At 37.3% G+C, this 14,909-nt stretch overlaps 1 protein-coding gene across 5 annotated transcripts in view; it reads right to left on the bottom strand.

Moving 5' to 3' along the window:
- Nucleotides 1–1,162: 1,162 nt before the first annotated feature.
- SMAD4 (SMAD family member 4) overlaps nt 1,163–14,909 on the bottom strand; it is a 61,472-nt gene continuing 47,725 nt past the window's right edge. For 4 of the 5 annotated variants that reach the window (XM_053572045.1, XM_053572049.1, XM_053572046.1 and 1 more), the window contains 2 exons: nt 9,068–9,206; nt 1,163–7,581 (listed from right to left, as the gene is read on the bottom strand). In XM_053572045.1, the coding sequence (XP_053428020.1) occupies nt 7,370–7,581; nt 9,068–9,206 (351 nt within the window). In that variant the 3' untranslated portion in view covers nt 1,163–7,369. Of the gene's footprint in view, nt 7,582–8,418; nt 8,531–9,067; nt 9,207–14,909 lie in introns of those variants that run through there. The other variant, XM_053572048.1, reaches the window with a different exon arrangement.

Genomic DNA, 14,909 nt, shown 5'->3' with positions numbered 1-14,909 from the left:
ATAATTATTTTAGATACTTCCTCTCTATATATTTGGAACCACCTTAGGCAGTGTTATAATTTTTGCTTCATCTATCAAACATAATTCAGAAAACTCAAGATGAGAAAACCTATTTACCCATATTTTTATCTTTTTGTTTCTTCCTGATGTTTCAACTTTCCTTCTTTTATCATTTTCGTTTAGAGAAATTCCTTTAGCCATTCTTATAGGGTAGGTCTGCTGATAACAAATTCCCTGAGCCCATCCTGTCCATCTGAATAAAACCTTATAGTGGCCCAACAAAACTGTACCAAAATATAGGTTCAGATGCCATTCTAAAACTAGGGCCAGAAGTAATGAAATTACTTTTTTAGAATATAAAGGGCTCAGGGAAAAGGATATTACAATTTATCAGTGAGACAATAATGGTGAAAATGGTTTGAAGGAGAGCTGGGGAATGTCCTAACTTTTGAGATTGCCATTTGTAGAAGAGTTGTAATTAGTGGAGAGCGATGGAATAAAAAAATAAAAATAATAATCAAATGGAATAAAAAAATAAAAAAAAATAATCAAATGTTAACTCAGAGAGTAACGAAGAAAATACACAACGGCTCTTTCACCTCACAACAGAATGTTTTTTTCTTGACTGCCAATCTACTATCTTCTTCAAGTTCTAGCCTAAAATATTGTAAATTTTAGATTAGGAAACAGTGAGAATGAATCTCGAGCCTAACAAATATCTCTGAAATTCCTATCCACAAGAGAAAAGGTTGATGTTACGCTATTTACAAGCCAATGTCACAGAATTGCCTTACCTGACCCTCCAACATTTTGACCTCCATATCACGGAGGAAAGAGATGGGAAATAAATAGCTTTCTTTAGCTCTTAGGCAATGGAAGTGTCTCCAATGTCTGCCTCTCATTTTAGCATCCTGGTTTTCATAATCCCCTAGTACCCACCTCCTCTCTATTACCTTCGCTGTGCCCCCTTCCTTTTAGAAATGAGAAAAGAAGGGGCTGGTATTCTAGGGTTATATTTAAAATGTTCTATTTCTCACTTCAATGGCCACAAAGCAATAAAGGATAATATTGGCCTTGAGTCTGAAAATTCTCTAAGTCATTAGGAACTCTTTCCAGGTCCAGGACATCCACAAACTTAAGAAAAAGAATGAGCACATAATGATTTAGTTGGCTTTCTCTTTTAATCAAAAACATACTTTGTTACAGAGTTCTCAAGAAAGGTTCAACTATTTTTTAGCCACAGACTTCAACCAGGCAAAAGTATAAAGAAAGCCACAAGGAACTACTGGAGCTTTTCAGCTGACCAGTTGTTCTAAAAGCAGAAGCTAAGAGTGGCTCTTCTCTGGGTTTTGGCATAGCTGCATTCCTCCCACTTCAGGGGAAGAAACAGAATTGGAAAATATCACCAGCAAATCTGTCCCACCCCCACAGTCATTTCTTTCACACTGAGCTCTGCAGCCCACCAGGTTTTTATCATCTACAAGCATTCATATTTTTCCCTTAAATCACATGTCCAATGCATTGAACAGAACTCAATTTTAATCTTTTAATCCATCCAAGCCCATGAGTCCTTCTATCAATGACAAACAGCCTTAGCAAGAGCAGCTGGTTTCATCCCTTCGTCTCCAGTTACCACAAAGCTGGCCTCTACCAGGACTCCCCAAGCCCCCATACTCAACCCAGCCCAAGGTCCTTGAAAAAGCCAAGTTCATTAATTATTAATTATACTTATCCAAGGGTAGACTGGAAGAGAACTCTGAAAGGAATGATTCAGCCAAAAGTCATCTTATCAAAATGGACCTAAAAAGAGCCAAGAATAAAGTGAATAATGATCTACTGGTATTGTTTCCTTGAGTCATATAAACCGTTTTAACTAACACAGTTTGGAGGAATTTCTGCTTTGAACACAGAAGAGTTAAAAAAACAACAACCCAGAGTAATGACCACTAATAATCATTAGGCATTAACAATAGGTTTTCAATCCATTTTAGTTGAAAAACAATTACTGTCTCACAGCACTTAGGAGGATGTTGTCACACACATACCAACTGGAAAGTCAGAATGTCATGACTCAAAGAAAGTCTTAACAAATTTTGACTAAAGATGATGGACAAAAGAAAATGAAGGCTTTTCCCTTTCAATTTTTGTGGGTTTTTTTTTTTTTTTTGTAAAGTATTTATTGCAGCCCCTAAGATGGTGCTAGGCCTTTGGTTAAAATTAAGTCTTAAGGACATACTATGTAACATTTTGTCCATAGGAGAACAGTAATAAAATATCAAGCCTAATCTCATTTGAATAGCATGGAAATAAGTAAAAAGCCCCCTCAAACAGCAGAACAAAGACAAGATGAAATCCAAAACTACTGCAAGGCAGGCAAGGTCACTTAGAATTTCAGAGCTGGAATAACTAATCTAGTCCAACTCCCTCATTTTACAGATGAGGCAACTGAGGCCCAGAGAAGGTAAATGACTTGCCCAAGGTCACACAACAAAACAGTGGCAGGCTGCAAACTAGAGAGTGCAACTGTCTGGCCGAGCCCAGAGCCATTTCAGGTTCCAGGGTGAACAAAGAACAATGGCTCTGGACCTATTGAGAAAGCATCTTAAATAAACTGTGAAAAGTATCCATATCAACAGAGAAATGATTGTCTTCACCAAAGTTTTCTCCTCAGTCCTTCTAAAAAAGGGAAAAAAGCTTCATTCATTCATTCAAGTCTGATGTCCAAATCCCTGAAAACATCAGCAATTACTTTAGCTACTCCTTGGGGCAGGATATCAGACCCTCAATTATCACAAAGGCACCTACAGGTCAAAAATATCTGTACAGGAAGAAGACCAACAGGCAAGGCTTAAAAGGAATACCAAAACAAAACAAATGACACTCTGGATTCCCGAGGTCTGTTCTGCTTGATTGTGTGTCTGCTGGTGTCCTTAGGCAACAGTATTATCTCTGGCTGTTGATGCTAATAACCCTTGTACCCCAGTTTTTGTATGAGCAGCATTCAAGTGGAAGCAATGAAACCTTTCAAAATATTACTCTAGGGGGGAAAATATGAATATGACTGAATTTCTTTCTACCGTAACTACCTGAAAAGAACAGGAAGCACTCTACGCAGTCAAACTGATGTCTAATGCCAATACAATGAAGTCCTTTTCAACACTTCACAGGGAAGCATCTTGGGTCCTGTCCCAGAATTTGTACTTGTGTTTTAAAGTAAGTTTTAGTAAGTTTGGTAATCTGGTTTCCTTGCCTAAGCAGTCAGAAATAATGCATGAGAAAGGGGAAAAAATACTAAGGGAAAGCATATTAACAAGCGCACATGAAGGGGGAGCTGTCAGAAAGGGAGAAGACCAGGAGAGCAGAGAAGGGTTTACAACTTCAAAACCATAGCAGTCTGAGACCCTTTAGTAAGGCAAAACAGTCCTGCCTGTCTTAAAAGGCCCCAAAGTCCTCAAAAAGCTAAGTGCAAAAAGAAATATTAAATCCAGTATATTTTCTAATATAATATTAAATAACTCCATTAAAAAAATGGCTAAAATAAAAGTTTTCTGCTTAAATAAGGCAAGTTTTGGTTATGTGGAAAATTTCATTCCACAGTGATACCAGATCAACAAGAATCTAGAAGCCTGGGGACAAGTGCTAAAGATAAAGCTGGGCCTAGGATGCTGCTTTCTGAGTGAGTAAGGCCGCTGATTTTGTACAACCTTCTTGTAGAAAAGAAAATACCTAGTTATCAGGGAAAAAATAGAAAGGTTTACACGAGATTCTCATGGCCTATGCTCTATAATCTTGCAAACGAAGATTTAGGTTATTTACATATAGCTATCTACAAGATGGGTTCTACCATGGGGGGGGAACATTTCTTCATGCTGAGTGTACCCAACATACAAGAGTTAGCAACTAATTTTACAGGTAATTGTTCTAATATACTCTTTTACCTTGGTGACCTCAAGTCACCATTTTTTCAATCTGCTATTATTAAATAAAATGCCAATGAAAAAATGGCAATGATGAAGGGAATAAAGTCTAGAAATCACAAACAAAATTAACTCTGTCCTACTCAGAGACTAAAATGGCTTCTCCCAAAAGGCTCTCAAAGAGCCTGAACTAATCTGACTTTGCATAAAAAAGCTAATGAGTTACTATTAACCAGTTACGACTAAAATGGGCACAGAAATATTTCATGGGTTTTTTTTGTTGTTTTGTTTGTGTTTTTTATTCCTTAACTACATATACTTCAGAAGCAATTTTATTCTTTAATTACATATACTTCAGAAGCAATTTGATAAAATGTAAAATGTTCCTTCCCCAAATGGACACAGTCAAAAAGATACTTGCAACTCACCTGCCTATAATTAGCAATAAACTAGAAAGACATTTATCATCTGGAAGACAGGGCATTTTATTTTGTCTTCAAAATTTGTATTACAAATACCCACCTTTATACCCCACACCCTTCCTCACCAAAATGGATTTTAAATCTGAAACACAACACAGCTAGTATGTGTGCAGTTCACTAGGATGTTTCAAGTATAGTCGTCATTAAGCCAAACCATGCAAACTATAAACCTGTACTGTTTACAGGAGGAATGGGATAGGCAACCCATCTAGTGGTTTTGGCAACAAAAGAGTCATGTTTCTGGAAAAAGCAAGGATGTATGGCAGTGATTTATTATTATCTTTGCATACCAGGGGCAGTAAACTATAAAAAATGAGATAGATTCTATCCCACAAAAGAACCTACACCTGGAAAATACAGGCAACACTATTTAGTGTTCCCTTTGATAATGCACTGAAAGGCACTGGACAGAAGTGGAATGGGTCTCACACTGTACGTGGTTCAACAATCGCTCAGCTGTCACTGAGCTCAACATTTTGAGTCTCTGAGATATGAGTTAGCTAGAGAAAACCCACTCAGAATCATATCCTCATAACAGTCAGATTCTGAGAAGTGTAGAAACTGTTTTGCCCTTAAAGTAGACATAAAATTATAAACCTAATGAGATTCTTTAGTCTTAATCATCAAAGATGACCACTCCAAGAAACAGAAACATAGATTAACAACCAAGCTCTCAGGAATAACTTGATCGTAACATACTAGATGTTTTCTCAATAGCATGTGACTAAATCTAGGTACAAATATAAGCAATTAATAACTAGAAGTATTTCTATATTTTATGGCTCTTAATAGAAAGAAACCAAGAAAGGTGACTTGGCTCCAAAGAGATACTTCTTAGCAAATATTTCTCACATACTCTCCCAGATGATTAAATATGATTAAATATCTTGAAGTAGAAAAAGAGTCAATGGAGTATATCAATGCACGGTTAAGGTTTTAGTCAAATCATCTGTATTTTTAGAAGATCTGTTACTCTAAAACTCTCTTCTATTCTTCATTCACAGTAATCCATGGACCTAAAATCAACAAGTTCTATAGAAGGTATCTTTTTATAAGTCTGCCAATAAAACTTAAATCATGAAACTTTCACAGAAGAAAATTAGGTTTTTACCAAAAGTATTTTTAAGTACTCAAGAGTACAAATAAGTTGGTAGAGAAGTTATTTAAGAAACAGAAGACAAAGCTTGGATCAAGATCTATGTTTAAATCACAGCAATAGCAAATTCAGTGGTTTCTAGGATGATCTTACTAACAAGACCTTCTGAGTAAGGCAGTAGATTTGTTCATTTCAGGTCATAGAAGGAGGACTGTCACGACAATGTTTATATAGCTTTACAAAGCCCTCCAAGCAAAAAGTAAAAGCATCTGAAAGATAATTCTTGATTTTATTTTACACAATTTATCCTGTAGATAACCTATTTATCACTGTGTATACAATCAGGCCTATTTTTGCTACAGTAAAATAAAAATCAAAAAACTAACCAACTCTACACAATACATGTCCACATGGGAAGTCCTGGTAGAGCGTGAGGGTAAAACCAAAGCTGCCCAATAGAAGTGGCTGTTGCCTGTCATTTAGTAGAAGGTGTCTCACCACTGAGACTGGACTCAAAAGTGCAGAAGAAAAAAATATTAAAAATCAAACCTAGAATTCAACTTTGCATGTTGAGATTCAGTTTTATTTATGTTACTAACTAGGTAAAAAGCATACATACTGTGTCTGTGGTACAGTCAATACATCTGCAACTTTTCTACTGAAATTCTCTATACAAAGTCACCGCCAATTGATATGACCATTGATGGCAAAGGGCTAAGAATAACCACAAGGTATAAAAAAGTTTGCAGTCTTGCCCCAAGATACAAAAACTGAATTTTAAACAATGTCATAACATACATGATTTAAACAGTATATGAAAAAAAGTCACATGTCAAATCAAGTACAAAAATATCCAAACTACCTATTAGGAACTGTAATGTTTACATTATTCTGCACAGTATTTAACACAGAATTTAGCAGTTTCCAAAATACTCATTATTTAGTTTAAGCACTGCCACCTTTGCAGAACAGTATAGAGTGACACTGCTTTTTGTAGTGTTTTTAAAAATACAAAACCTTTCCCTATGAATTAATGAAGGAAAAAGAAATTCCTCTTCTAGGCTCCTTAGTAACCAACCTTGTGCCTAGAACTATAGAAGAATACATCTACTATTTAATAGGGCAAACATATACTTCTTGATAAATAGTCATCCATTAAATGTCGTGTAATTTAACTGACATTTCTTCATCTGATAATTCTAAAGAAGTCTCAAAATACACACAGATTAGTGTTTCTTTGCCTTGGGGAAAAAAAAGTTGCAAGACAATATGAATTGAAATCATCTTCACTAGTTTAACTTGCGAAAATTATTTTGGATGAAAAGTTATAATACACTGATTGCTATCTTATTTTTTTAAACACAGAGTAAAGTTGCTCTTTGTAAAATTAACTCACCCACATGGCACAATATTTTTGGAGTAAAGTATGTTCAACAATAACAACTTGCACACAAAATAACATAGGTGAATTAACTTTGAGAACTTCTCTGCCTTTAAAATCAGTAATATTGGATTTATTCTGTAGAATAATACACATATCAATGTTCTGCATATAAAAGGCTCTAAGACATTTTAAAGGGCTAAACTTCCCAGTACTGGAATGATTCCTTCATACATAACTGGTGAAGATTTAATAAGAATGTGTTTTTCCTAATCTTCAAGCGTTGAGCCATGCCCGAAAAGTTCTAAATAGGGGGGAAAAATTATTTTAATCCAGTTTCTGTCTGCTAGGAGCAAGGCAGCAAACACATATTCCAACTCTTTATGAAAAGATAAAGCAGAACAAAAGTGAAATATATCTTCAGATTATAAACAAGATTGTATTTTATAGCCCACCATCCTGCTAACATTAAGAACCCCAGCAGTAAAAGACCTCAGTCTAGAGGCTGTGGGTCTGCAATTGGCATGGTGTGAAGCACTTCGTCTAGGAGCTGAAGGGCCCGGTGTAAGTGAATCTCAATCCAGCAAGGCGTTTCCTTGATGCTCTGTCTTGGGTAATCCGGTCCCCAGCCTTTCACAAAACTCATCCTGAGTATGCATAAGCGACGAAGGTCATCAACACCAATTCCAGCAGCAGCCGACAGACCTAACAGAGAAGATTGGCAAGATGTCAGAGGGACAAGGTGACCTCTCTCTTCCCATCCTCCCTCATTCCTAAATTAATAAAGTGACCCACTTTCTGTACGTCATTCTCCTCAGCATGTAACTTCTCTGTCAGTGCCAAGATGTAACTATAGATCTAAACTTTATCAACAGGGCTGAAAACTTTCAATTAAGGCAGTTTTTATTCCACATGTGTCTTCTAGCTACAACCAATTACAAAGTAAATTACCACAATCTACCAGCACCTCACCTGTTTTTCTCTTTAGAAGCAGAGGTGAGGGATGAGAAACAACTTGTTTTAAGGTAGTGCATGTCCTTAAGTTGGTTCTAGGAACCCCTTACTGTCTGTCTAAACAGCCTAGTTCAGAGTAAGTACAACTAATAGTGAGACAGTTAATATTTCTGGTTCAACTGACAAGAATTCTTGGATGACCAAGATGATGTCTATCTCTCAAACTTCCAGTGACAGAGATGATACACAATTACTCAATGGGGTCAACAGCTGAGAATTATAAATTTAGTAACAGTTCTGGAGTCTTTGGTAATAGAATGTTTATACATCAAAACTAGCAAATTAATGGTTTAGAATGCCTCAATTTTTAAAAATCAAATTTCCTAAATAAATATGCCTTATCTACCAAACTCCTGAACATAAGTCACAATGGAGACTCTGCATCTAGTTTTCCAGTCAGAACATACAGTCAAATAGTCAATCTGCATTCATCAATATTACAATGAAACTAATGGGAGGAATTTGCATATACTGTAGAGAAACCTGCAGGGCCACTGCAGTTTTCTTAGCCAGTGTGATTTGCTTACCACACTGAAGAGGTTAAGAACAGGGGTTGAATGAATCACTAGTTATGCCTTCAGACGTGGAAGATGGGTGCCACGTGTTTCCATCATAAAAGTCTATAGTCAGGAGTTTAACTCTGCAGTAAAAAATTCCCCATCAGTGTGAAACCTGGCACACAGTTCAATTTTACCCTAAAATTAAAAAAAAGTCTACAAGTTATCAAAACACCACCCTCACTTAGTTTTCTCTCCATGCTTAGCATACTTTAAAAAAAACCTGGAGAGGTATCCAATTGTGAAACTGAAATATACTTTCCTTACTAGAATAAAGCCAACCACTTCAGTAATTTATAACCCACCCTGGCTGGTGAGGCAGGAATCATAATAAGCATCAAAAAAAAAGAGGGGAGGGGGATGGAACAATATAACAACAACCCCCTAACTCCTTTAACCCATACTTCTCTTTTGACACAAAAAGAATGCAAACTGAGTTCTAGGGAAGGGTGACTATTACAGAAGTTTTTACCAATTCAAAAATGTTACCATCCCAGTAAAAAAATTTTAATTTCTATTATTACTCAAAGTAACTAACCAACTAAGTAAATGAAGATAAAACACCAACTATTACACTAAAAATACAAACAAACAAACAAACAAACCCAAAGCATACTTACTGATAGCTGGAGCTATTCCACCTACTGATCCTGGACCAGGGATGTTTCCTGCCACGGCTGCTGCCTGGGCGGCTGCTGCAGCCTGTGCAGTGGCCGCCTGCTGCTGCATCTGCCGGTGACACTGACGCAAATCAAAGACCTTAAAAAAAGGAAAGTGTTTAAGTTTCATGCTATGGAGTCTGTCAGGAAATATTCCAAACATCAAAAATAAGTATGTTACTTATTTAAAATTCAGTTTAATACTCACAAGCAAAAGGTGAAAATTTTTTGGCTTTTATGTAGATTGTAACTGGTATAAAACTAGTTAGAAAAGGTGGCTTGCAGCTCACCAAGAGGAACATTTCAACATCATGATGCTGGCTGCCACATGCCTCTGTATCTTTTATCTAGTTTATCTAGGCAAACTGTTACTGTTCTTGTGAAAAGCCACCCACCTGTATAAAATGAACAGTTAAAAAGTCACCTCTACTCTTCCATAACATCACTGCAGAGTTTTCCTTAGGTGGTAGTTGATAATTTTGGCCACTGGCCAACTTCTTTTCTTACCATTCTTTATCATTATTGCTACTTGGAGGAGTGCAAGAAATGGCACTGTCACTATATACAAAAACATCTACGTTTTCCAGAGATGTACACTTCAGTCCATAATAGCAACAAGACATTATCTAAGATAGAGGTTCTCAAACTGTGGGTCATGACCCCTAGGAACTGTATTAAAGGGCCACGGCATTAGGAAGGTTGAGATCCACTGATCTAAGACTTGTTTTAAATCACTTAACAAAGGGAAAAAAGAAATATAAAAACTACTTAACCTGGATAATGAGTATATAAGATTTCATTAAACTAGTTTCTCTACTTTTCCATATGTTTGAAAATGTTCATAATTTTGGCCAGGCGTGGTGGCTCATGCCTGTAATCCTAGCACTCTGGGAGGCGTAGGCAGGTGGAATGCCTGAGCTCACAGGTTTGAGACCAGCTTGAGCCAGAGCAAGACCTCATCTCTAAAAATAGCCGGGTGTTATAGCAGGTGTTTGTAGTCCCAGCTACTTGGAAAGCTGAGGCAAGAGAATTGCTTGAGCCCAAGAGTTTGAAGTTGCTGTGAGCTATGACACCACAGCACTCTACAAAGGGCCAAAACGTGAGACTATCTCCAAAAAAAAGGAAATGCTCAGGCTTGGCACCTGTAGCTCAGTGGCTAGGGCACCGGCCAAATATACCAAGGCTGGCGGGTTCGAACCCAGCCCGGACCTGCCAAACAAAAACAACTACAACAAAAAAATAGCCAGGTGTTGTGGCAGGTGCCTATAGTCCCAGATACTTGGGAGGCTGAGGCAGGAGAATCACTTAAGCCCAAGAGTTTGGGGTTGCTGTGAGCTCTGATGCCAGAGCACTCTACCAAGGGCAACACAGTGAAACTATGTCTCAAGAAAAAAAAGAAAGAAAGAAAAAGAAAATGCTCCTAATTTTAAAAGGAAATTCTACCTTTGAATCCTATCACTGATATTTGCTAATTATTGTAGATGGGTTAAGCTTCTTAACTGTTCTGAGCCTCAATTTTCTAACCTATAAAACTGGAATGCTAAGTATATATACTTTCATAGAGGTGTTATAAACTTGGCATAGTGTACAATAAGTGGTCAATAAATACTACAAGGGAAAAAAATAGTATGTACCAACTTACCTTTCAGAATCAGGTAAAAGGTAAAAAGGAGTTGGTGAGTAATAATTTCAGTGTGCTTTATCAACTGAGCCAAGGACTAGCATAGTACAGAAGGGGTTGCCACATTTGGCCTTATCCTTATTAAAGTTTTAAAATGTTCTTTCAATAAGCAACAAATTATAGATAATAAATTGTATAACCTTTTTTTTTTTAAGACAGAGTGTTACTATATCACCCTTGTTAAGAGTGCTGTGGCGTCACAGCTCCCAGCAACCTCAAACTGTTGGGCTTAAGCTATTCTCTTGCCTCTTCCCAAGCAACTGGGATTACAGGTACCTGCAACACCTGGCTATTTTTGGTTGCAGTTGTCATTGTTACTTAGCATGTCCAGACCGGGCTCGAACCTACCAGCCTCGGTGTATGTGGCTGGCGCCCTACTCAATGAGCTACGGGTGCCAAGCCATATATAACCTTTCTCTAAGTAAAAAAATCTTCCTAAAAGAATCCATTTGCTTATATTTGCGTTTTTAAAAAGCATTGAAGATTACACAAAAGGAATGGTTATCTATAGAAACCGTAGGAAAGGACAAGGACAGGCTGAAACAATGCTGCTCAATGTTAACTGAACTATGTGGCTACTCCCTATCCAAAAAGTAAACCACAGTGTCATACTTAAAGAACTTGAAAAAATAGTACTTCATTTTATATGGAATCAGAAAAAAACTCAAATAGCAAATACATGACTCAGAAATAAGAACAAATCAGGAGGTATCACATTACCAGACTTCAGGCTATACTATAAATCTATAGTGATCATAACAGCATGGTACTGGCACAAAAATAAAGCGGTAGATTTATGGAACAGAATAGAGAAACAAGAAATGAACCCAGCTACTTATCACCATTTGATCTTCAACAAGCCTATCAAAAATATTCAGTGGGGGATACACTGCCTATTTAACAAATGGTGCTGGGTGAACTGGCTGGTGACCTGTAGAAGACTGAAACTGGACCCCCACCTTTCACCATTAATAAAAATTGATTCTCACTGGATAAAAGATTTAAAGACAAGACATGCAACTATAAAAATACTAGAAGAGAGTGCAGGGGAAACACTTGAAGAAACTGGCCTGAGAGAATATTTTATGAGGAGGACCCCCCCGGGGCAACTGAAGCAACACCAAAAATACATTACTGGGATCTGATCAAACTAAAAAGCTTTTGCACAGCCAAGAGCACAGCAAGTAAAGCAAACAGACAACCTTCAGAATGCGAGAAGATTTTTGCAGGTTATGCATCTGACAAAGGTCTGATAACTAGAATCTATAGAGAACTCAAACTAATTAATAAGGAAGGAATAAATAACCCCATTTCTATGTGGGAAAGAGACTTGAACAGAAACTTCTCTGATGAAGACAGGGGCATGGCCTACAAACACATGAAAAAATGCTCATCATCCTTAATCATCAGAGAAATGCAAATCAAAACCACTTTGAGATATCATCTAACTCCAGTAAGATTAGCCCACGTCACAAAATCCCAAAACTACAGATGTTGGAGTGGATGCAGAGAGAAGGGAATGCTTCTACACTGCTGGTGGGAATGCAAACTAATACGACCTTTTTGGAAAGAAGTTTGGAGAACACTCAAGGAACTAAAAGTAGACATACTGTTCAATCCCACAATTCCTCTGCTAGGTATATACCCAGATGATCAAAAATCATTTTACAACAAAGACATTTGCACCAGAATGTTTATTGCAGCCTAATTCATAATAGCTAAGACATGGGAACAGCCCAAGTGCCCATCGACCCATGAATGGATTAACGAATTGTGGTATACGTACACTATGGAATACTATGCAGCCATAAAAAAGATGGAGACTTCACATCTTTTATGTTTACCTGGATGGAGCTGGAACACATTCTTCTTAGTAAAGTATCTCAAGAATGGGGAAAAAAAGTATCCAATGTACTCTATACTACTATGAAATCAATATATAACCACCTATACACTCATACAAATGGCAAAACATAACTATAGTCCAGAAAGTAGAAGGGAAGGGGGGGGAGGGGGGCTATGGGAGGACCTCCCCTAATTTGCATGATGCAATAGTACATTTCAAAACTATTAAGAAATGAGTATAATTGTGATGGATTGATGGATGTGTTACTAAGTTCAATGTAAGCATTTCACATTGTATATCAAAGCAGTACCCTGAACCCCAATAAATGCATCAATGTACAAAGTTATGATTTAATAAAAAATAATTACAAAAATAAAAGTAAACCAAAGCGTTTTAAAAGTCTCTGGCATGGGCAGCGCCTGTGGCTCAGTGGGTAGGGCATCAGCCCCATATACCAAGAGTGGCAGGTTCGAACCCAGCCCCAGCCAAACTGCAACAAAAAAACAGCCAGGCGTTGTAGCAGGCACCTGTAGTCCCAGCTACTCAGGAGGTGGAGGAAAGAGAATCGCCTAAGCCCAGGAGTTGGATATTGCAGTCAGCTGTGATGCCACGGAACTCTACCAAGGGCGACAAAGTAAGACTCTGTCTCTGAAAGAATAAAAATAAAAATAAAAATAAGGCTCGGCACCTGTGGCTCAAGCAGCGAAAGCACCAGCCACATACACCTGAGCTGGTGGGTTCGATTCCAGCCCAGGCCACCAAACAACAATGACAGCTGCAACCAAAAAATAGCCGGGCGTTGTGGCCGGTGCCTGTAGTCCCAGCTACTTGGGAGGCAGAGGCAGGAGAATGCTTGAGCCCAAGAATTGGAGGTTGCTGTGAGCTGCCATAGCACTCTACCCAGGGTGATAGCTTGAGATTCTGTCTCAAAAAATAAATAAAATAAGAGTCTTCTGGCATGTACACAGCCCAATATGAGCCCACCTAATTATCTTTGAAAATAAATCAAGGAATGTTCAATTTACTACTGAAACCATAATTTGCAAATGCTTGAAAAACTTCTAATTGGCTTTAACAATGGTATTTACATAAAGCATAAAAAAACCATAAAATAACCTCCTTCCAAATAGCAAATCACATTCCTACTTAACTTGCTTCTCTACTCAGTGCCTATCTTCTCAAAAGGCTTTCCCTTATTTTTATACGAAACTGCCAAACGTCTACCCAAAATGTTTGTACCAGTCACATTCCCACCTACAGAGAAGGAGAGCTGTGCTGCTCCACATCCTTGTCAGCATTTGTCCATGTTTTGGATTTTGGTCATTCTACAGGCAGGTAGTGGCATCTCACTGTGGTTTTAATTTGTACTTCCCTAATGACATTAGGATGTTAAATATCTTTTCATATGCTTTCTTGTCATCTGTATGTCTTCCTCAGTGAGGTGATGGTTCATGGTTTTTGCCCATTTTTTAATTTGTTGAGTTTTAAGAGTTCTTTATTTTTATTAGCTGTGTCTTTTGCAAGTATTTTCTCCCAGTCTGTGGCTTGTTTTGTCATTCTCCTGCCATTATCCTTCACAGAGCAAAGTTTTTAATTTTAATGAAGTCTAGCCTACCATTTCTTTTTCACACATCATGCCTTTGACATTGTTATCTAACAAGCTTTATAGTTTAGCATTTTACATTTAGGTCTCTACAACCACTTTTCTTAAAACCATCACTAACCAAGTACAGTATATATGTAATCTTACTTACCTGGGAGTAGAGAATAAAACTGACTTATGAATCTCCAAGGTTCAAATATGCTCTCAGCATTAACAAATCCCTACCCCAACCATGAGTCATTAAAAATAACCAACTATAATTGTCACACACGAGCTCTCTACAATATGTTATAAATAATTATAATTAGAATTGCTTTAGCCTAAATCTATACTAACATCAGCGGCACATATATAGTCAATCATGAAGATGAAACTTTATGACTTTTTATCTACAGGTATGGTAAAAATAATTTATTAGGGACCTCACCAAACCTTCTTTCCATAGTAGATTATTTACATAATTCATAGCATTCAAACCAGAAGACTTAAAATTATTCAGTTAGGCTACCTACTAACTGAGTAATTAGTAGGTTTCCTACTGATTTCCTGACTTCACACTATAACTGATTAATTGATAATTGATACCACAACAGATTTCATGTTATACTAGATGGTAAAATTAAGATGATCATTGACATGCTAATGTTTTCCTTTCAGAATATGACTAAGTTGT

This window comes from Nycticebus coucang, chromosome 19, assembly GCF_027406575.1.
Source record: "Nycticebus coucang isolate mNycCou1 chromosome 19, mNycCou1.pri, whole genome shotgun sequence".
Taxonomy (NCBI): Eukaryota; Metazoa; Chordata; class Mammalia; order Primates; family Lorisidae; genus Nycticebus; species Nycticebus coucang.
The sequence above is the reverse complement of the archived record's forward strand: the minus strand, read 5'-3'. Positions and strand labels throughout refer to the sequence as shown.